At 41.0% G+C, this 20,176-nt stretch overlaps 2 protein-coding genes across 4 annotated transcripts; one reads left to right on the top strand and one right to left on the bottom strand.

Moving 5' to 3' along the window:
- Positions 1 to 1,261: 1,261 nt before the first annotated feature.
- ogg1 (8-oxoguanine DNA glycosylase) lies at positions 1,262 to 7,789 on the bottom strand. 3 transcript variants are annotated; one of them, XM_061257880.1, is made up of 8 exons: positions 7,578 to 7,789; positions 6,285 to 6,422; positions 5,666 to 6,033; positions 4,974 to 5,153; positions 4,379 to 4,557; positions 3,826 to 3,973; positions 3,624 to 3,673; positions 1,262 to 3,443 (listed from the first exon to the last, which is right to left on the bottom strand). In XM_061257880.1, exons 2-8 carry the CDS (start codon positions 6,392 to 6,394, stop codon positions 3,333 to 3,335), a joined length of 1,146 nt encoding a protein of 381 aa, XP_061113864.1. In that variant the 5' UTR covers positions 6,395 to 6,422; positions 7,578 to 7,789; the 3' UTR covers positions 1,262 to 3,332. The 3 variants fall into 3 exon arrangements, with proteins under 3 accessions (XP_061113864.1, XP_061113863.1, XP_061113865.1); XM_061257879.1 differs by having other exon boundaries at positions 7,516 to 7,787; XM_061257881.1 differs by lacking the exon at positions 7,578 to 7,789 and adding an exon at positions 6,887 to 7,143.
- A 531-nt stretch (positions 7,790 to 8,320) lies between these two features.
- Positions 8,321 to 19,216, top strand: qars1 (glutaminyl-tRNA synthetase 1). The gene is made up of 23 exons (XM_061257426.1): positions 8,321 to 8,522; positions 9,325 to 9,475; positions 9,907 to 10,016; positions 12,187 to 12,262; positions 13,272 to 13,336; positions 13,451 to 13,504; positions 14,138 to 14,192; positions 14,349 to 14,420; positions 14,593 to 14,678; positions 14,925 to 15,011; positions 15,153 to 15,252; positions 15,413 to 15,491; positions 15,584 to 15,823; positions 16,153 to 16,245; positions 16,386 to 16,523; positions 16,605 to 16,692; positions 16,793 to 16,939; positions 17,241 to 17,342; positions 17,521 to 17,613; positions 17,708 to 17,835; positions 17,951 to 18,017; positions 18,307 to 18,432; positions 18,990 to 19,216. The coding sequence occupies exons 1-23, from the start codon at positions 8,394 to 8,396 to the stop codon at positions 19,038 to 19,040; spliced, it is 2,337 nt and encodes a 778-aa protein (XP_061113410.1). The 5' UTR covers positions 8,321 to 8,393; the 3' UTR covers positions 19,041 to 19,216.
- The last annotated feature ends 960 nt before the right edge of the window (positions 19,217 to 20,176 follow it).

Below are 20,176 nucleotides of genomic sequence, written 5' to 3' on the forward strand. Positions count from 1 at the left end.
AGGGTCCAGCATGGAGAAAGACACACGCAGCACTGAACCACTGGACATCTGGCACAACAAGCACCCTTTGTACTGGAGGCTAATGACATTGGCCCCTTGAAGATGAGGATGAACTCAACAGAAAAACCGGTTTCAACTCAGGACACCACTCGTGTTTTTCTTCCAATGACATTATTGCCTGTGTCGAAGTGCTTTTTGCCATTGTAACCTTGTTATATAATGCTCTACTGTACTTTTCTGCTCGTTTTCCCCTTTTGTGTGTACTCAGCGTGTGCTCACACCAGGCAGCATGCAGATGCAGTGAGGCCGTTATTTCTTCTTCTCTGCCCTCAGGCTAAAGGTTGAGGCCTGCCTGCACTGTGCCAGAGGTGACTCACATTATTACGTCACTGCACATACATAAACATGTCCATTTACAGGGCACATACGCTGGAGAACACGAGACACATTGTGACACAATGGCTAGAGTGCGTACACTGAAAATTCACATATTCAACTAAAAAACTGAACAAAATGATCAAGTGCAAAATTCCACCATTGCTTAAAGCACAGACACATAGTCTTGTTGGCATTTTGTACAAAGCAGACAAATTTCACTGTGAGAGAGAATGAGACAAAAGGTAAAAAGCACATATCAACCACAACAGCAAATGTACTAACCCCATGCATGGACATTGTAGACAAACATCCGCAACCTGCAACAGATGCACCATAAAAAATACAGATTCCATTAGCAAATCCCAGTGCTGGTTAATCCCTTTTTATATTTTAGATTATTACCATAACTAACATTTACTATAATTTGTAGCTAATGAGAAACTTTTTGAGAGCCAATAGTCAGTAAGTGTATGAACGATATCACCTATTCATTTAACAAAATCTAGTGCCATCTAGTGGCATTAAACCACCATAGACAGGGTAAGCACACCATGTTTTAACTATCTGTAGCAGGGTAACAGAACATACTTTCGCCAAGAGTGCTGGGTTTGTTGATCAACAAAAACAAAGTTAATGATATATCAGCATGGCATGTTCTCACTGCCATTTATTGTTCTGTGGAACAGAATGCAGGCCCTGATCATTTCATAGAAAGCTCATGCACACCTTAGTGATAAGAACACTTTCCCAGAGCTACTCAACTCCTATCAAGCTGTGGAAAATGTACATACAGTACATCGGTTTAAAGTATTATCACCTAAAAATGATAATATACATGAATAAAAAGCATAAGCTGTTCCATTAAAATACACCAACACAAAAGTTATTTTGTAAAATATTCCTTTTATTCTCATAAACATAGTATCATAGTAAGAAAACAAAGTATAAAACAAAAAGGAATAACTGCCTCCTTGATATCACGTAAATGTGATAGTCATCAGGGTACTTAATATATTAACTAGGAAGTTAATATAGTAGTAAAACAAGGCAAAAGATGAATGAAAATCAGATCTTGCTTGCCATTACAATTATCTAGCCAGTTTTTGGCCAGGTTATGATAAACATGAGCTGCCAGCTAGCTAGTTAGCTAGCTGAAATAAGATATTTTGAAAACTTAACAGCAAATTAGACCTCCAACATAATTCAAAGCAGCACTTGATAGGGTATGCTGTTGGTGGCCATGCAAACTTCATCAGCTTTTTCTTTTGTAAGTAAGAGGTAGGAAGGCTTTAGTCAGGAGCGTTACACTACAGTCCTGGAGGGCCACATTGTCTGCAGGTTTTTGTGGTTTCCTTTGAATTGGTAGCCAAAGTTGGCCTTGGCAACAAGGTATGCAGATTCTTTAGCCAATCAAAAGACTTGAATGAATCACTGGTGCTGAAAACACAGAAAACCAGCAGACGCTGCAGTCCACCTGGACTGGATTCTGGGCTCCTGAGCACTGTTCAATCAAGCTGCTCACCAGTCAGAAGAGTCTGCTAGATTTAGCAGTATGGGAAACATTTAGTGGAATCAGTAACAGTAGGGCATGGTAATTACAAATCATTGGGAAGTTTATATCATTACATTACATTACATTAATGGCATTTATAACTCTCTTATCCAGAGTGACTTACAGTTGATTAGACTAAGCAGGAGACAATCCTCCCCTGGAGCAATGCAGGGTTAAGGGCCTTGCTCAAGGGCCCAATGGCTGTGTGGATCTTATTTTGGCTACACCGGGGATCGACCCACGGACCTTGCGGGTCCCAGTCATGTACCTTAACCACTACGCTACAGGCCGCCCCTTGTTGTAATATCAATTACAACAAAATGGATTCAGACATTTTTTTATTTTTTAGAATTAAACCAATGAAATATTAAGCACTATATTATGTGCAAGTGGATCTCTCTCTCTGTGAGACCATTATTTACTGAGCTTACCTTTTCTTCCTGTGACCCTGCAGGTCTGTGGACCAGTTAGCACTGGCACATCCACATATGATACCAAACATTGAGGTCTATCCATGCACTAGAACAGTGACTTAACAAGTTCTTAAACTCCTTAGTGGGTTCATCTTAACAGATTAGTTTAGATTTGAGCTACATATTGGAGGGTAAAGTGGACTACAAAAATAGTCCTCCAAGCCTAACCAAAATTCAGTGCCTTCTGTGGTTTTATTTCTCCTCTGATGATATCAGACAAATCATAGATGGCTTTTCTTCCGTTCTGGTCTGTACTCCCCATTAATTTCAACTACTAGTTGCATATGTGACTTTGATATAAACACACAATACATATTTCTTGGTTAAAGAAAAAGAAAGAAAAAAGTCTGGAAAATAAAGGCCACATTTCTTCACAACAGTACTTCTAAATCAGCGATTCTCAATCCTGGTCCAGAAGAGCCAACGGTCAGTAGGTTTTCGTTTTTGCCTAAAGATCTCCAACTGATTCAGACCCGAGAAACCAGGGTGAGCCGAGTTAGCTGTGTAATCAGCTGCCGCAACTGATCAAACTGTGTTACTCTGAGTAAGTGCTGAGTAAAAACAAAAGCCAGCAGACCCTGTGGCTCTCCATGACCAAGGTTGAGGATCACTACCCTGAACCATTGTGTGAGCATAGATTAAAGCAGGGGTGTCCAATATTACCCAAATACGTCTACAAATTGTACTTACCGAGGTCTAAACTGAAGACTGTGATTAGTTATTTGAATCAGTTGTCGTGTCATAATGCTGAGCAAAAATCTGCACCCACACTGGCCATTTCAGATAAGATTGGACACACCCCTGGATAAGAGACGACGAAGATTACATAATTTCCAAAACTATACCCCTCCTTCCACCAATAATCTCTCTTCTTTGCTGTTGTCGTACTCTGCAGCCATACACTGTACTCTCTGTACAGTTACTACCGGTCAGGTTTTCTTGTTTTTTTTATTTGTTATGTTCACCTCTGTAACCTCCTCCTTTTTTACAGCCATCGCCTTCAAGTCCTGGAATTTTTTCAGATCCGAACAGAACAACACCTGGTTGTGAAAGAAGCAAAGTGAAGCTAATGAATGAAGCAAGACACGAGGGAGGGAGAGAACAAGCGGAACAAGCATATGACAGCATAAAATAGGAATAATTTATCTTCTCTTTATAATAGTACCCCATTCTATAGCAGCATAGCATACCACAGTCCAAAGCTTTAATGCATTACTCACAGACTGTGCCCAACCAGCATAAGGACCCCACAGCTCTCTGAAGAAGTTGCCTGTATAGAAAAAAAAACAGCCATGTTTAATAAGTTAGTTGTAGCTATTAACAACTCTGCCATTAGGGCAAGAGAGAACAGAGTGACACCCAACAAAAGTACTTTAAAGTCCACAGGAGACATTGGCCAAAGCAGTCATTGTGTGCCCTCACCAATGTCCCGGTAGACTTTGTCCGTCAGGCTTTTGAGGCCTTTCCCAACAGTGCAGCGGTAGTCTCTCTGAGCGATCTGCCACACGTGCGTGTCCACAGGAACTGCTTGTGCTTTGTCCAGAGACATCAGGCAGACACAGTCTGCCACCTGGGTGGTAAGGACACACCGATATAGATACACATAGTACTATTGCACACTATGTCTTACTTGGCAGCGTTCCTACATAAATGACAGCACATGGAAAGTATTGCGATTCTTCGTTCTTGTTGGGAGCACATGACAGTAGAGATTGGAATTCTAATGTGTGGGGATGTTGATGTGGAAGTCTGAATGAATGCAAATACAGATGTGTAGCCTTTTGCAGGAAGGAAGGCAGACTATAGATCAGCATATACAGAATGAGGAATGAGCCTATAGGGCAACTCAGAACTAAAACCCCACAATGAAATAAAGCCCAAAAAATAATATTTGCAGGACCATGGCTTGGAATTCAGGAAAACAAGAAATTATCCAAATTATCCAAGGCATTCCAAGTGGAATGTAGTGATGTACCTTAAGTCCCACCCCAGGCAGGCTGCGCAGTGCTTCCTGAGCTTGCAGATAGGGGACGGAGCGTAGGCTATCCAGCCAGTCTAAATCGTGGGTGTCCATGATCTGTCTGGCGCTCTGCTGCAGGAAACGGGCACGGTACCCAAAGCCCAGATTCCTAAGACAGGACTCGACACTGCTGTCTGTTACACACAGGGGAAGTCAAAGGATGGACAGGAATATATTACTCTTGGTCATACTTCCATTACTACACAAGTCCTTTAGTATCATTCAAGGTAATTGTGGGAAGTTAGAACTGACCCATTACCATCAGCAAAAATCTATATGATCATAACTGCCACTGCTATTCAATAATGTTGCCTAATTTTTTTTACATTTCTGTTAATTATTAGGACGTATATAAACTTTTATATTTCAAAGTTAAAATCACTCCGCTCATTGAATAACAATTTTACAAGAAATCACTGACAGTATACCTTGCAGAGGAGGTATGATACAAAGGACTGGTTATGTGTGGAAGTTAAAAAGGTACTTAGATATCAAGGCTTGGAAACAATACAACTGATAATAATTATCTTTCACAGCTGAAGTGTAGCACCTGCTAAGACTTGCAGGGTGGGGAAGTCGTGGTAAGGGGTCCCATCCAGCTGACAAAGGGGGGCTCCCAGGGTGTTGCACAGCCTCTCCACCATGCCCTGGATGCGGGAGATGTGGTTGTTGGAGGTGCATATAAAGGAGAACAGGCATTCAGTAGGATCCTGACGCAGCATTCTCACACCTGCATCACAAGGGTAAAAGAATGACACGTCAGCACAGTTGAATATAGCAATGCCAAATGCACTAAAAACAGCCGGGATATCAAAATATATACATCTGCATGGTTTACATACTGTATACAGTTACAATTAAAACTGACACTCTCCATTTTAACCTCATAGGCATTCTATTATTTCAAATCCAATGTGCTGGAGTACATCACAAAATTGTGTCATTGTCCCAATACTTTCGGATTTAACTATGTCAAAGGCAAAGTAAAGTCTATCATCAAAGTACATTAAAAAAACAGACTGGGAAAGCACCTATGTACTGATTTGTACAGCTTTTCGTCTGATTTTCCTCAATGGTGCATATTTGTTTACATGGCTTTGTACAGTTTAAAAACATACAGGTCTGCATTTATTCATAAATATAATAATAATGAGAATGCATTTTAAGTATTAAGGCAAGTATGTGTTCAATTATACATTAGTTAATCAGTGCGCATACAAAAGTGTTATCACCCATGTTTACCTGTGAATGCCTTGGCAATGGATTTGAAGTGGGTATCTGCAGTGCCCCATTGCTTGTACAGGTCTGCCAGATTCACATTCAGCTGGAAGTAGTCCTTTAGGAGCTCTTCCTCCTTATGGTCATGTTCAGTAGTCTTGGCCTTTGGCTCGTGGTCCTCAGCGGGCTCCTCCTTCACCGTGATCATCCCCCTGGTCCTCTTCACCGGCCCGTCTGGCCTTGCTTCCGCGCTCCTCTTCCTCCCTTTCACCTTCCCCTCACTGTCTTGCATGCTGTAGGTGTAGTACCACAACGTGTCTTCCGTCTGTGTCAGTGTCCACACTCGCCCTCCCATCACTCCTGTCCAGTGGCCGTCACCTGTTTCACGCCATCTGGGTGCCCCGGACAGAGAAAGGGAGAGTTACGGCAGTAATACAGTATTTATTGACAATAAAGAGGTGGATTTGGAGTTTGGAGACATGGCTAACTTATGCTTCCTTTGTTTAAAGCTAGGTAAATGACTAATAGGTCACCTTATTCATCTACAGTACTAGCCGATTACAATTCAGAAAGGTACAAGGTCACCGCACCAATAGCTAACTGTTCATAAATAGTTACATCCAAAGAAGTGGGTTAAACTTACCGGAAGCTCTGGCCACAGCTCAGGGTCAAGTCCAACCGCAACTCTGTGCGTAAGCATGGGAGGCACCTCCATGACTTGGCTCCCACAGACAGCACAGCATACTGAGACATAATTATGCTCTGTGACAGGAAACCCCACCTACAGCACAGGGTATGCATGGATTATATTCTATTGCAAGTATGTATACCCAATGTAGCAAATTAATTAGCATTAATTAACTTAGTTTTACAGACACAGATTAAGTCCTGGTCTGAATTAAGCTTCCTATGGAGAATCGTCATTCAGAATTTAATTTAGTTGAGGACCAAGCTTAATCTAAGTCTCAGAAGCTGGCCAATAGTCTATTAAAAAAAAGAAATTCCTGCAGGAAAAACAGCATAGATAAAGATTATCTTATCCTGGTGACCAACATGCTGGAAAATGCTTGTCTAGCATTGTTGCATAACCATCTACCAACTACCAGCTTAACCATCACATTACAAGCTTGAGGTCTACCAGCTTAACCAGAATGGCAGTTGATACGACGTGCAATTAAAGGTCTTTATAGCTACCAACAACATTCTTCACCACAGGGATGGTATTAGCCAGGTGATGAGCAGTACCTGGTGTTCGCCAGATATAGTGCTTGGAGTTCTGACCAAAGAGCTCAATTTTTGTCTCAGCAGACCAGAGAATATTTTCCCTCATGCTCTCAGAATCCAAGTGGTCTAACATATGCCTTGTACTCAAAAGTGGCTTCCATCTAGCTCCTCTATCATAAAGGCCTGAATGATGGAGTGCTGCAGAAATAATTGTCCTTTGGGCAGGTTCTCCAATCTCTGCCGAGGACTTCTGAAGCTCTGTTAGAGTGACCATTGGGTTCTTGGTCACTCTTGGGTTCTTGGTCACCTTTTTGTCCTGACATGCAGTTTGAACAGGTGTGTACCGTTATAAACTATGTTGAATCCGTTCAATTTGTCACAGGTGGACTCAAATCATGTTGTAGACACATCTCAAGGATAATTATAGCAAAACAGGACACACATGATGATAACTTGTGCCACAGTAAAGGGTCCGAATACTTTTGTAAATTAGAGATCTACACTGAGTGTAGATTGATGGGCAAAATAGCAACAAATTCAAATTAAGTCTACAACACAAAGTGTGAGGTGAAGACATCGTGCAGACATCAGAGTTAGTAGTAGAGAGTGTAGCACATGTACAACGCAAAAGGTTCGGATTCAGCTCTTACTGATTAGAAGACGTTCTCATACAACCTCGGTATATCGCGTAGAGACAGATGGCTAACGTTACCTAAATTACATTGCTAGCTGGACGATATATTGTAAAGTTACTTCATGTTATATCAGCTCTTAGTTGTGCACAGCCACGATCCGCGTACGCCAAGTGGTTTCGGCTTCATACACTGATCTGAGTTCATTTTACCCAGTCCCAATACAATCTCTAAACCTCTGTGTAAAAAGTCACTGCTGATCCAAGATCAGCACACAGCTCTCCAAATGTATATTTTCTACTCTCCGGATTAATGGTCAGAAAAAGACTGTCACGGAGTTTCTCTTAAACTGGATGGATGGCAATAAAGTAACCCTGTAAACATTTCGTATTGTGTAGTTACAGGTGGCATACATCACATTCACCGAACAACATACAGTAAGCTACTTCTAGGTAAATTGCTAGCTAGGTTTGGTCAACGAATACGTAGCTAACTAGCTATACAACGTTATATTTCCAGCAAATTACAGGGAATTGTCAGAGCTGACAAGCCATGAACAATGGTCAAACAATGCTGGAGAATGCATTATAATCTCATATGGATTGTACACCTGTTTCACATTATTTCCTCACTCAACTCCCACAATTATCTATTTGTGTACTGAAATGACTTTTGATTACAACATGATGCAACAATGCTGCAACGTATTGAACGCCCCCAGTCTGCCTTGCGAACTTTCATTGGCTAGTTTTTGGGACGTAGGGAAATGTGCGTTTAATAAGACTGTGCGATTGGTGCAAAATACTTCACAATTTGTAGAGATTGGTTTGTAGTGACCCCAACCCGAATCGGAGAAGAGCGGAAGTTAGACACTTCAGTTGGAGTGTTCCTGCAGCATGTGTGAGTCGGAAAAGATGGCCGATTCGTTAACTCTCTTCCAATCTATAGGGCTAAGTGAGCAGAAAGCGAAAGAAACTCTAAAAAATGAGTCTCTTAGCTTGATACTTAAGGATGCAATCAATCTGGTAAGTCATGGGAAATGTTGTGTTGATAAGAGCGGAAAAGTGTCTTGGGATGGTAGTTAGCTTGCTAGTTAGCATTTTTGTACTTGTACTGTTAATTTATTTTTGCAATGGCAAGCTGCTTTAAAGGGTAATGGTCGTTTTTTCGAGTTTATTCTGTTGGCAAGTAAAGAACCTGCTCATTTCACGATGTTGTCAGTCAGCTGTCAACCCTGTTTTCGTATAATATGAGGAAAATTAGGAACTCAAGCTTACTTCGAAAGTTGAGTAGTCTACAAAAGTTCTGTCACTTGACTGTCAGTCGCCTCTGATATTTGCGTGACGAGTGCGCCTTTTGGAACTGTCACGTTCATGTTATGTAAGGACATGAAACAGTTGCTTCCATGTATCGCTTACAATGTTAACTAGTACAACGACCTTGTATAGGCAGCTCATCTTTTTTAGTGAATGCAATAGTACTGTTGAGGAATTTTGCAAATACAAGAAATCCGTGTACGACTTATTATTATTATTATTATTATTATTATTAATAATAATAATAATATTGTTATTATTATTATTATAAATAAAACATTTTATTTATGTACAACCTTTTTCAAACCCAAGGACACTTTACAGATTCTAGGATAAAACGATATTCAACAGAAAACAAAGATCCCAGAAAAAAAGTAAATTGGTAAAGACTAATAAATAGATTACTGAAATGAAAAGCAAAACCAGGAGAGGAGGAAACAAAGAAAAGAAAAAAAGCCTAATCACTGATTAATACCCTTGTTGTTGATTTTAACGTTGTCCATCACTTTAGGCTCAGGGAATGTTGGGTGCCAAAAGTGTGGACAAAGCCAGTGGAACGCTGTTATACAGCATGGCCTCTCGACTAAAGAGCCCCCAGCATCTGGCCTTCCTCACGGAGCAGATCGCCCTTTGTAGAATCTCTACAGAGCTGCAGCTTTCAGGTACTCAGAGACCCATGCACCACACACTTACAAGCACACTTACAGTAAGCTACGCACTAGGCACTGCATTTAGGACTAGGACTTGTATTTCAATGTAATGATATTTGAGATTCACTTCATATCACACACTGGAGTAGATGAGATGCACTACTTACCATAGGGTAGACATAAACTCCACATGGCTCTCATACAGGTGTTTGCACAAGATACTGTACATACAGGCATGTACAGTATGAGTGCTTTCCAATACTCTAAAAAATGTATCCTCCTTCCCCTCCCCTCTCTTTCCCCATCACCCAGTTAGGAAGGAACGAGTGGAGGAAAGGATGATACTTTTTATTTAATTTTTTTGTATTGAGACGTACCCTGGGAGTGTACGCCCTGGATTCAGTTTGAGTTTTATTTGTGTGTCTGATTCTGCCCCTGTTCAGCTGCTCTGGACTTTGTTAAGGCTCGTCTCCAGGAACCAATCCATAAGCAGGAGTTTGAGGAAGCCTGCGGTGTGGGCATTGTCATCACCCCTGAGCAGATCGAGGACTCGGTGAGACAGAGTGGAGATTGTGTCCTCATCTATTTTTTTAATTGTATACATTCAGTCTGTATTGCAGACTGCCGGGTCTGCCGTACAGATTGACAAACTAAAGTATGCTGTATTTGTAAAATTATATTCAAGATAACAGGCAATGTTATCTTTTCAGGAAATTACAGAGGACTGAGGCTAACAAGTGTCTGATCAATGGTCAGTCATGTTTGCCTGGAGCAGTTATTGTGTGAATACACTCGCATATCAACTGATTGCCAGTTTCCAAATGTCACCTCATACAACCTTCCCAAATATAAGTGCATGCGCTGAAATGAGTTGATTACTACCACCTGATGCAACAGTATTGCAACATAATTGAACACTTCCAGTCAGCCCTATGCATTTTCTTTTTTTCTTTCTTTTTAAATTTTTTTAAATTTTTATTTTTTTATATTCCCGCCACCTCCCCCCCCCCCCCTCTTGGGAGGTCACCTTTACTTTTAATAATACAAAAACAAACATATATACATTGATAAATTTCAGAGAGAGAGGGGGGGGAGGGAGAGGAAGAGAGCAAAGGAAGAAAACAGTCTGAAGCCTTTGAGGGGAGGGTAAAACAAAACAGAGTCACTAAAAATAACAATAAATGGGAAAATAAAAATAAAGAATAATAATAAGAAGAAATATAAAGTGTGGTAAGAGTGACTTGTGTATACATATGAACACGCAGACCAACGGGCAGATAGACAGGAAGATGAACAGACAAACAGACAGGTGGACAAGTGGGTGGTTGTTCATTGGAGCCTTGAATGGATAGTATGGAAAAAGGGAGAGAAGAGGAGCAAAAGTAATAGTAATAAAAGTAACGATGGGGAAAAAATAAAATAAAAATGGATGGGTTGGATTAGGATATGGTATTGCATGGATAGTGTTTCTAGAGTATGTGAGTGTATGTTGGATAGGTTGGGTATTGGGGGGGTTAGTCGTTAGTAGTTAGTAGGGTTAGTAGTTGATTTTATGAAAGGACCCCAAATGTTTGCCATGTGTGAGCTTTGGCGCTGGTGTGAAATTGGTTCCATGGATATGTGTTCTTTGAGTAGATTAGACCAATGTGTGATATTTATTTTGTGTCTTGGTTTCCAGTTTAAGAGGATGGTTTTCTTGGCGATAGCTAGGGCAATGAGTATAGGTTTGGTATTTTGATTTGGTGGGTTGATTGTTGAGAGGTCTCCTAGTAGACAGAGGGATGGACAGAGTGGAATGCTATAGCTCATAATGAGAGATATTTGGTCTGTGACTTGTCTAAGTCCACAAATCCTATTTTAAACATCTTTTGGTGAGTGATATGAGTTCTGTGAATAACCTTGTATTGTATTAGTTGCAGGTTAGTATTGGTGGTCATCGTGAAGGTGTTCCTACAGATTTGAGTCCAGAAGTCTGAATTGTAGCTGAGTGATAAGTCTTTTTCCCAGGCTTGGATGGGGAGGGATATTGTTAGGTCTGTGGTTGATATTAGTTTGTATAATTTGGAGAAAATGTTTTTGGTGTTGATTATTTTATTAATTTCATCCATGGTTGTGTAAGTAGTTGTAGTGTGCTGGGTGTGGCCACTGATCAGATCAGGCCATTCCAAAAAGATATTTGGCTTCCTGCCTTTTATTAGATCAAGAACTGAAAGTTAGGAAACTGGCAAAAAAATTCCGCTGGCCAAGCCAAAAATTGCACACACACACAAAAATAAAACCCCAAACCCAGCTAGAACTGTAGCCATGCGAAAAGAGATTTCTCAAGGCCTGGGAGAAATGCCCTGTTATAAGGCCCTGTTATAAGGCCCTATGACGAGGCCTAATGGACAGCAGCAATGGGCCGCAGTGGCAACTCTTCCTCTGAGCACGGCTGGCAATGCCGCCTGGTGGACAGCGGTCCCCCTCCCTTCCTGGCTCCTCATGCTGTTTGTGCAGTCCTGTGTGGATTGCTCAATGAAAATCAGCAGTATATGGATGCATGCACTTCAGACAGTATGTGTGCTCTGAAACCGAGGCCAGTGCAGTGACATGATGAGCCGACAGCCAAACAGTTGTTTAGAAATGAATCTGTATTGTTAGGTTTGTCAGTGGAATGTGGATGCGATTGATGTGGAAGTTTGCCCCGTGCTTTACATGTGACTGATATGGCTTTGTGTTTTCAGGTGGAGGTGGTCATTAATAAACACCGAGATCAACTGATGAAGGAGAGGTATCGCTATAACATGGGACTACTGATGGGTGAGAATGCATTTCATTCAGAGCTGGTGGATTTGAAGAGACGGTTTCTGCAGGCTGTGATTCAGAGACAGAATTGTAATGATCAATATGAGATTTTCAGAAGCACTCCACATCTGCCAGCTTGCAATATGTTCAGCTACTGAAATGTGGGGAAATTAATTTCTCTTGATTTCTACATTGTCTAAACTACTTCCTCTCTGAAGGCAACATATGAATGACTCATTGAAATGAAATAAGAATTGATATTATAGACTTAAATTCAAACAATAACTCCACTAAGACGTTTTGTTCACTTTAATAGTATAATCCTGAACCTTAATACTATTTATTTAATTAATTTAATTTTTTTAAATGATTATTATTACCCCGCTAGCAGACAAGTCTACTTATTTTAAGCATATATATATGCTTTTTTTAAGTCACGTTTTTATAGTTATATTTCTCCTTGGTCTCCAGTTTGAGCAAGTACTACAAAGTACAGTTTTCACATGACATGTTGCATACTGATCACAAGTTGGTATTTTGCTCCTTATCTTTGATTTCAGTTTCACTATGACTCTGCAACATATGAATAACTCATTGAGCGTACTGCGGAAATTAAATCAGAATTGATATTATAGACTTAAATTCAAACAATAACTCCACTAAGACATTTTGTTCACTTTAATAGTATAATCCTGAACCTTAATACTATTTATTTAATTAATTTAATTTTTAAAAATGATTGTTATTACCCCGCTAGCAGACAAGTCTACTTATTTTAAGCATATATATATATGCTTTTTTTAAGTCACGTTTTTATAGTTATATTTCTCCTTGGTCTCCAGATTGAGCAAGTACTACAAAGTACAGTTTTCACATGACATGTTGCATACTGATCACGAGTTGGTATTTTGCTCCTTATCTTTGATTTCAGTTTCACTATGACTCTGCAAAGAGTGACCTGAATCTTGCCCCCGCTCATTCTTTTTGACTGTTGTCTTCCTGTTTATCTTACTTTGTCTCGTAGGCGAGGTTCGGGCTGCTCTAAAGTGGGCTGATGGGAAGATCATAAAGAATGAGGTGGATATGCAGGTGTGTGGCAGATGCATAAATAACTCATTTTTTCCTCACCCCCTGGCTACATTTCAGGCAATTACCAAAATGGGCTCACCTCTGTTTAATGATGGTTATTGTGCTGTTCATCAGGTTCTCCAGCTCCTGGGACCAAAAACAGAAGCTGACTTGGAGAAAAAGCCAAAGGTGAAAATGAGAAAACAAATGAGGACATTGCTGCGTATTATAGCATTCAATATTATATGCCACCTAGCAATGAGGGCTGGTTCACAGTTGATGTATGATGCAGTGGTTGTATTTTTGACTGAGCCAATAGCACTTTTTGGACCATCATCAGTATTTCCCAAATGAGTCCAGTTTGCAAAGTTGGAGAGAGAGCAACGTGCATCTTGTCTGTTGTTATAATCTCATTGGGTTCATTTTCCCATTAAATGTCCTTGTATTTACTAGTACTTTTCTTCCAGTCCCATATGTTCTCTTGGTTGTTTCCTCAAAAATTGGGGAAGAAAAGTAAAAAAAATAATAATAATTTGTAGTTCTGTGCTGGTGATGTCATATAATTGCACTTGGGTCATAAGTGTTTATTTAATTACCCCGGGTACCGGTGTACTAACTTGCAGTTTGCAGTTATACTCTTTTTTTTTTTTTTTTTTTTCTGGTGTGCATAATTTAACAAAGCAATTATGATGCACTCCTTTCTACAGTCATTGTGGGCCCAGGCAGCCCAAAATATATCTATTTTTTATTTTGGAATAAAAAAAAAGAATTTTCAACTGGACTTCAATCTGAAATGCATTCAGAATCTCCCCTCTGACACAGGCTCCTAAAACGAAGAGTCCTGGGAATGAGAAGAACGAGGTGGTGGCAGAGAATGGTGAGGGGGTGATCACATTAGTTGGCCTATCCGGGACTAACTTCTGCTTAGAATTCATTTATATTCATTCTTTTTGTTGAATATTCAGTTCCAGTCAGGTTGCTGGGAGACCGGGTTGGTGACATTTTGTGCATCTTTCTGGTTATCCTTATGTAGGGGGGGTCAAAGTGGAGGGTAGGTCACTAATGGAGCAACTTCGAGGAGAGGCCCTGAAATTCCACAAAACAGGTCAGGTCCACCATTATTCATCTCAGTGCCTCATGAAAGCTATAGATTTAAATGCCATTTGTATGCATGTCATGGTTTGTGTGTATTATTTACTTGGCTATGCTGATGTTGATGTGTATTTTTCTTAAAAGAAATGCTTCAATTCATACTGTATATTAATTTTTTCCTCCAGGTGAGAACTATAAGACGGAAGGGTATGTAGTGACGCCCAACACAATGAAATTGTTGAAGGAACACCTGGAATTCACAGGGGGACAGGTACGACTGCATTACTGTCAATGGTTGGGATGGGGTACAGTTAAATTACTGTGGGGGGGGGGGGGGGGGGATTAAGGACAGGAATAGACTATTACTGTGGGAAGGGGGTGCAAGTATGGTTATATTACTGTGTGTGTTGGGGGTCGGACAGGTAGCCTTGCATGAATATGGAGATTAGTGGGGGTGTCTACTATGTTTGTTTAATTCATTATTTCTCTATGGATGACTGTCTTGATGTTTCTCCAGGTTCGGACACGTTTTCCCCCAGAACCCAATGGCATTTTGCACATTGGTCATGCCAAAGCTATCAACTTCAATTTTGGATTTGCCAAGGTACCAGCAGAAATCCCTAACAACGCTTGCTAGTTCCAAACCATTCCAGTCTCTGTAACCCAAACTACCTGTATGTTCAGAATTAGATCTTGCAGTATTATTGCTCATGGATACGATTAACAATCTTTTTCCTCCATACAGGCCAACAATGGGATCTGTTTCCTGCGCTATGATGACACCAACCCTGAGAAGGAGGAAGAGAAGTACTTCTTGGGCATCAGGGACATGGTGGAATGGCTTGGTGGGTCCAGCCAGATGAGCTTCCAACATGAAGATAACCTAACATCGACCTTAGAAAAACATTATTGCAGCGCTGAGACAGTTGGGCTGCCATGTGTGTTCATAATGTTAAAGGCTTGAGATTTTATGTTTTCTTGATTTGTCTGTTCCTCTGTTACCAGGTTACCAGCCATACCAAGTGACCCATGCATCTGACCACTTCCAAAAGCTGTATGAGTTGGCAGTGGACCTCATTCGCAGGTGTGTGTGACAGTGGAGAGTGGCAGTACAATCATAAATTTGGACATATGCTTGATAAATATTAACAAGTAGACTGCGTGTCATCTCTCCAGAGGCCATGCCTATGTGTGCCACCAACGTGGGGAGGAACTCAAAGGTCACAACCCTCCCCCTTCCCCCTGGCGGGACCGTCCCACTGAGGAGTCCCTGGTGCTGTTTGAGAGGATGAAGAAGGGCTTGTTTGCTGAGGGGGAGGTCACACTTCGGATGAAGATGGTCATGGAGGACGGGAAGATGGATCCTGTGGCGTACCGCATCAAATACACGCCCCACCATTGCACAGGAGACACGTGGTACTGTACCACAGACGCTCTACATCAATATGTATCCCTCCATCACACAATCTACACATTTTGTACATGTTGCAATAAAATGAAGGGTCCACCATCTTGCATGCAATAATATACATGTCGAGTAACTTTATAGACTAGACTTATGCTGCCTAAAATGTGGTTGAAGTAATACTACTTTATGCATTAGCATACATAATGTATAAGGTTTATGTAACTTTACTTTGGGTATGGCGAAGTATACTGTATTTTCACATGGGTATCTTTGTGATACAATAGTTTAGTTTCTGAAACCAGCTTTGATATGGTGTCATCCAACTAAATTTTCATAGGTGCATCTACCCTACCTACGACTACACTCACTGCCTATGTGATTCCATTGAGGACATCACACACTCATTGTGCACCAAGGAATTTCAAGCAAGGTGAGTTCTCGCTGTCTGTGGATATAAGATCCTTCTGGTATTGTGGCGTCCATGGCTCACACATGCCTTACAGAGGAAAGGGTCAATAAGTGTAATGATGCACCTGTCCTCAAGTAATCTCCTATCTGTGTCTTTGCCAGGCGTTCCTCTTATTATTGGCTGGTAAATGCCCTGGACCTGTACTGCCCCGTGCAGTGGGAATATGGCCGCCTCAATCTCACCTACACTGTTGTCTCCAAGAGGAAGATCGTCAAACTGGTGGATACAGGAGCTGTGAGGTGAAGACTGCACTAGCATCTACTGCTGTGTTGCTCACACACTGCAGCCTTACTGACTGTGACCATGTCACTGTTCTGCAGGGACTGGGATGACCCTCGACTCTTCACCCTGAGTGCGCTAAGGAGGAGAGGATTTCCCCCAGAGGCCATCAACAACTTCTGTGCTCGGGTAGGAAAGGAGGGGCAGAGAAATTAAAAGAGAGAGGTGTGAGTCCGAGGAGGAAGGAGGGTGGGTCTATTAATCTCATGGTCTTTCTGCATGGTGCCAGGTTGGAGTGACTGTTGCCCAGACAACAACAGAACCACATCTCTTGGAATCGTGTGTGAGGGAGGTGTTGAATGAGAAGGCTCCTCGTGCCATGGCGGTCCTGGAACCGCTAAAAGTTACCATCACCAACATGCCTTCTACAACACAGGTACACCTTCCCCAACCTGCACTCCTACTGTACATGACCACCATCCCCTACCCACTCACCTACTGCTCAGATGTACCTGTCTACTATACAGGTACATCGCCTCCAATTTACACTATCCCCAACCATCACCTCTGATACAGCCTGCTGAACCCGCATCCCTGTTAAACTGGTACTGTGTGATATGGCATGGTGGAAATGGTACAATTGCAACAACAAGATCCTCTTGGGAATTGTAGTGCTGTATTTATGCCTGTGGATGCTGATTCTTTTAAATCCCTACCTTTTTATTTTCACCTCATAGGTGGAGGTTCGTATCCCAGACTTCCCAGCGAATGAAGCAAGGGGCATCCATACTGTTCCCTTTGCACACACCATCTACATTGAGCAAAGTGACTTCCGTGAGGTCAGATATTCTACCATGCTGTTACTCTACTATGGTGCATTACTCACTGTGTGTGTGTTGGAAACAAATACATTTTGTGTATTTTGTACCGTATTTTCCTTTTCTGAGTGCAACTGTGTCGTAAGTGCTGCACTGTGTAATTGTGCGCTGCTGTAACGGCCTTCCTCTACCAATACAGGTGATGGAGAAGGGCTACAAACGCTTGACTCCAGATCAGCCTGTGGGCCTGAGGCATGCTGGATATGTCATCACCCTGCAGAGGGCCATCAAAGTGAGCACGTGTGTTGTAGATTTTATTTCATAACCAATGTAATGTACCAGAACAACCATTCATTTTTAACTCACTCTTTCCCTCTCCCTCTCAGGATGCCAGTGGGAAGGTAGTGGAACTGGAGGTCAGCTGCACCAGTTCTAATGTAGCGGAGAAACCAAAGGCCTTCATCCACTGGGTCAGCAAGCCCTTGCAATGTGAAGTGCGGATTTATGAAAGACTGTGAGTTGAGGGGCAGAGTTTGGGGGGAGGGGTGCAGGGGAAGGTTCATTGAAACATTTGACTGAGCAGCTGTCTGCAGGTATATATTTGTCATAATCGGTTTTTCTGTCCCCAGGTTTCTCCACAAGAATCCAGAAGATTCGTCTGAGGTCCCTGGGGGCTTCCTGAGCGACATCAACCCCGTAAGTCGGCCATTACAACCTGGTCTCTCTTCCAGTACAGCTTTGTTTTATCTTTACCATATATAATTGTGATCTGAGACCAGCAAATTCACAAATTTCACATGGGGCAGCCTGTAGTCTAGTGGTTAAGGGACATGACTGGGACCAGGAAGGTTGGTGTAAGTCACTTTGGATAAAACGTCAGCTAAATAACAAATTTATTTTTATTATTACTATTCTCGAAGCCCCTCTGAATTATCTTGAAATATGTTCTGAATATTATTGAATGCTTTCTTTCTTCGTCGCTCAGGAATCCATGCAAGTGATTCCCAATGCCTTGGTAGATCAGTCAGTGGTTGGGTCAAAGACTTTTGACAAGTTCCAGTTTGAAAGAATCGGCTACTTCTCAGTGGACCCTGACACCACTGAAGAGAAGGTGAGAAAGTAGACTTGATTGTTGTCCCTCAGATTACCTTTGCTTAACTTCCTTGCAATGATGCATCAGTTGTTGGCAGCAATCATCAATTCCTAAATTTCCATCTAAATTTTATTTGCTGCTTAAATATATGAAATGTAATCCTGCATACATACTTCCTATTTACATGAAAAAATATACTGAACTGTAGTTTGTCAGATGGAAAGATATTTCGATTGTTTTATACATTTTTTCTTGATCATTAACCAGACAACCAGATAGTTGATTTCTTGAATCAGAAGCTTGTAGCCATTGAATATCACAAAGTCACTACACTATAAATCCCTTCATTCATTCAATGTTGCAACTTCCAACCAGAACAGAGCTCAAAAACAAATGAAAAGGTTAAAAGACAATTTGTGGGAGAGAGAGGCATTTGCCAGATCTTACCCTCATGCTTCATAGCCAAAACCATTTAAATAAATTCAGTTAGCAAGTTTCCATCATAAATAGAATTCTAACTCGCATATTGGAAACAAATACAGAATTATTTTCATATTGTGGTTTTTCTTTTGCAGCTGGTGTTTAACAGGACAGTCACTTTGAAGGAAGATCCTGGAAAGATCTGATCTGATATATAAAGCCATATGCCAGGACATCCCATATCCCTGATCCCTCAGCTGTATGTGTGGGTTGCTTTGTTTCAAATATTGTCCTGCTTCAAAGTAGTACTTCCTCTTGCAAGTGTGTTGGCTTTTGTAAACTGAAATAACATACTTGCAATTTTTAAATTGGTAATAAAAAAAAATAATTTAAAATGAAGTGTTTGTGTTGCCACTTTCTTTCCTCTATAACTGGTTTAATCCTCTTTCATTTAAAATATAAGTGATACTTGGGTACTTTGACCTGTAATAAGAATGTTGCAGGTTCAAATTGTTGATTTGGCACTGCTGTTGTACCCTTGAGTAGGGTATTTAGTTTGAAATGTTGCTGACACTTCTCAGAAACTTCTGACCTCCTGGGATTTTCACGCACACTAGTCCCTAGAGTTTGCAAAGAATGGTGCAAAAAACAAAACAAAAATCCAATGAGCAGCAGTTCTACAGGCAGAAATGCTTTTTAAATGAGATACATCAGAGGAGAATGGCCAGAATAGTCAAAGCTGACAAGAAGTTGACAGTAACGCAAATAAGCACACATTATAATGGTGGTATGCAGAAGAGCATCATTTGCATCATAACTCTTAAATGGATAGGCTACAGCAGTAGAAGTCTAAAAAATAAATCTAAAATACCTAATAAAGTGCTCGGTGAGTGTATATATAATCCAAATTTCAACCCTGCCTGCCATTTAAAACTTTACTATCATTTGATTTCTGTTTATGGACTTCCAGAATGGGATGTGTATGGGGGAAGGTGTTTTACTCAAAGGAACACAGCAGTTTCCCAGTAGTCGTCAGAACCAATAGTCTTTTTACCCCATGGATGCAGTCCTGTACTAATCCCAATTCATCTTTTCCCTACTATTCCAGCAAGAGAGTAATGCTTTTTTTTATGTAGAATGAAGCATTTTTTGGTGTGGATAGGAGGGTATATCATTGCATTACATGTGGAGTGCATTTACTGGACGATACACCCTGCCATTAGAAACACGGGGACACTGGGGTTAAGGAGTGAGCGTGGGAATTAACCCCTTGATGTCCATGTTGAATACTTTTGTGTAGGGGCTGAACAGCTCCAGGAGTGATTTCAGCACATCTCCTCAA

This window comes from Conger conger, chromosome 10 (genome assembly GCF_963514075.1).
Source record: "Conger conger chromosome 10, fConCon1.1, whole genome shotgun sequence".
Taxonomy (NCBI): Eukaryota; Metazoa; Chordata; class Actinopteri; order Anguilliformes; family Congridae; genus Conger; species Conger conger.

Excerpts from the sequence above, each read along its gene's own strand:
- ogg1 (XM_061257879.1), bottom strand. The coding sequence starts at position 7,535 with ATGAGAACGTCTTCTAATCA. Across the intron at positions 6,423-7,515 it reads ATGAGAACGTCTTCTAATCA|GTGGGGTTTCCTGTCACAGA; the intron begins GTAAGAGCTGAA and ends CCTGTGCTGTAG. Across the intron at positions 3,444-3,623 it reads ATGCTGGTTGGGCACAGTCT|GTGTTGTTCTGTTCGGATCT; the intron begins GTGAGTAATGCA and ends TTTCACAACCAG.
- qars1 (XM_061257426.1), top strand. The coding sequence starts at position 8,394 with ATGTGTGAGTCGGAAAAGATGGCCGATTCGTTAACTCTCTTCCAATCT. Across the intron at positions 14,193-14,348 it reads CGAGGTGGTGGCAGAGAATG|GGGGGGTCAAAGTGGAGGGT; the intron begins GTGAGGGGGTGA and ends ATCCTTATGTAG. Across the intron at positions 15,012-15,152 it reads TCAATTTTGGATTTGCCAAG|GCCAACAATGGGATCTGTTT; the intron begins GTACCAGCAGAA and ends TCCTCCATACAG.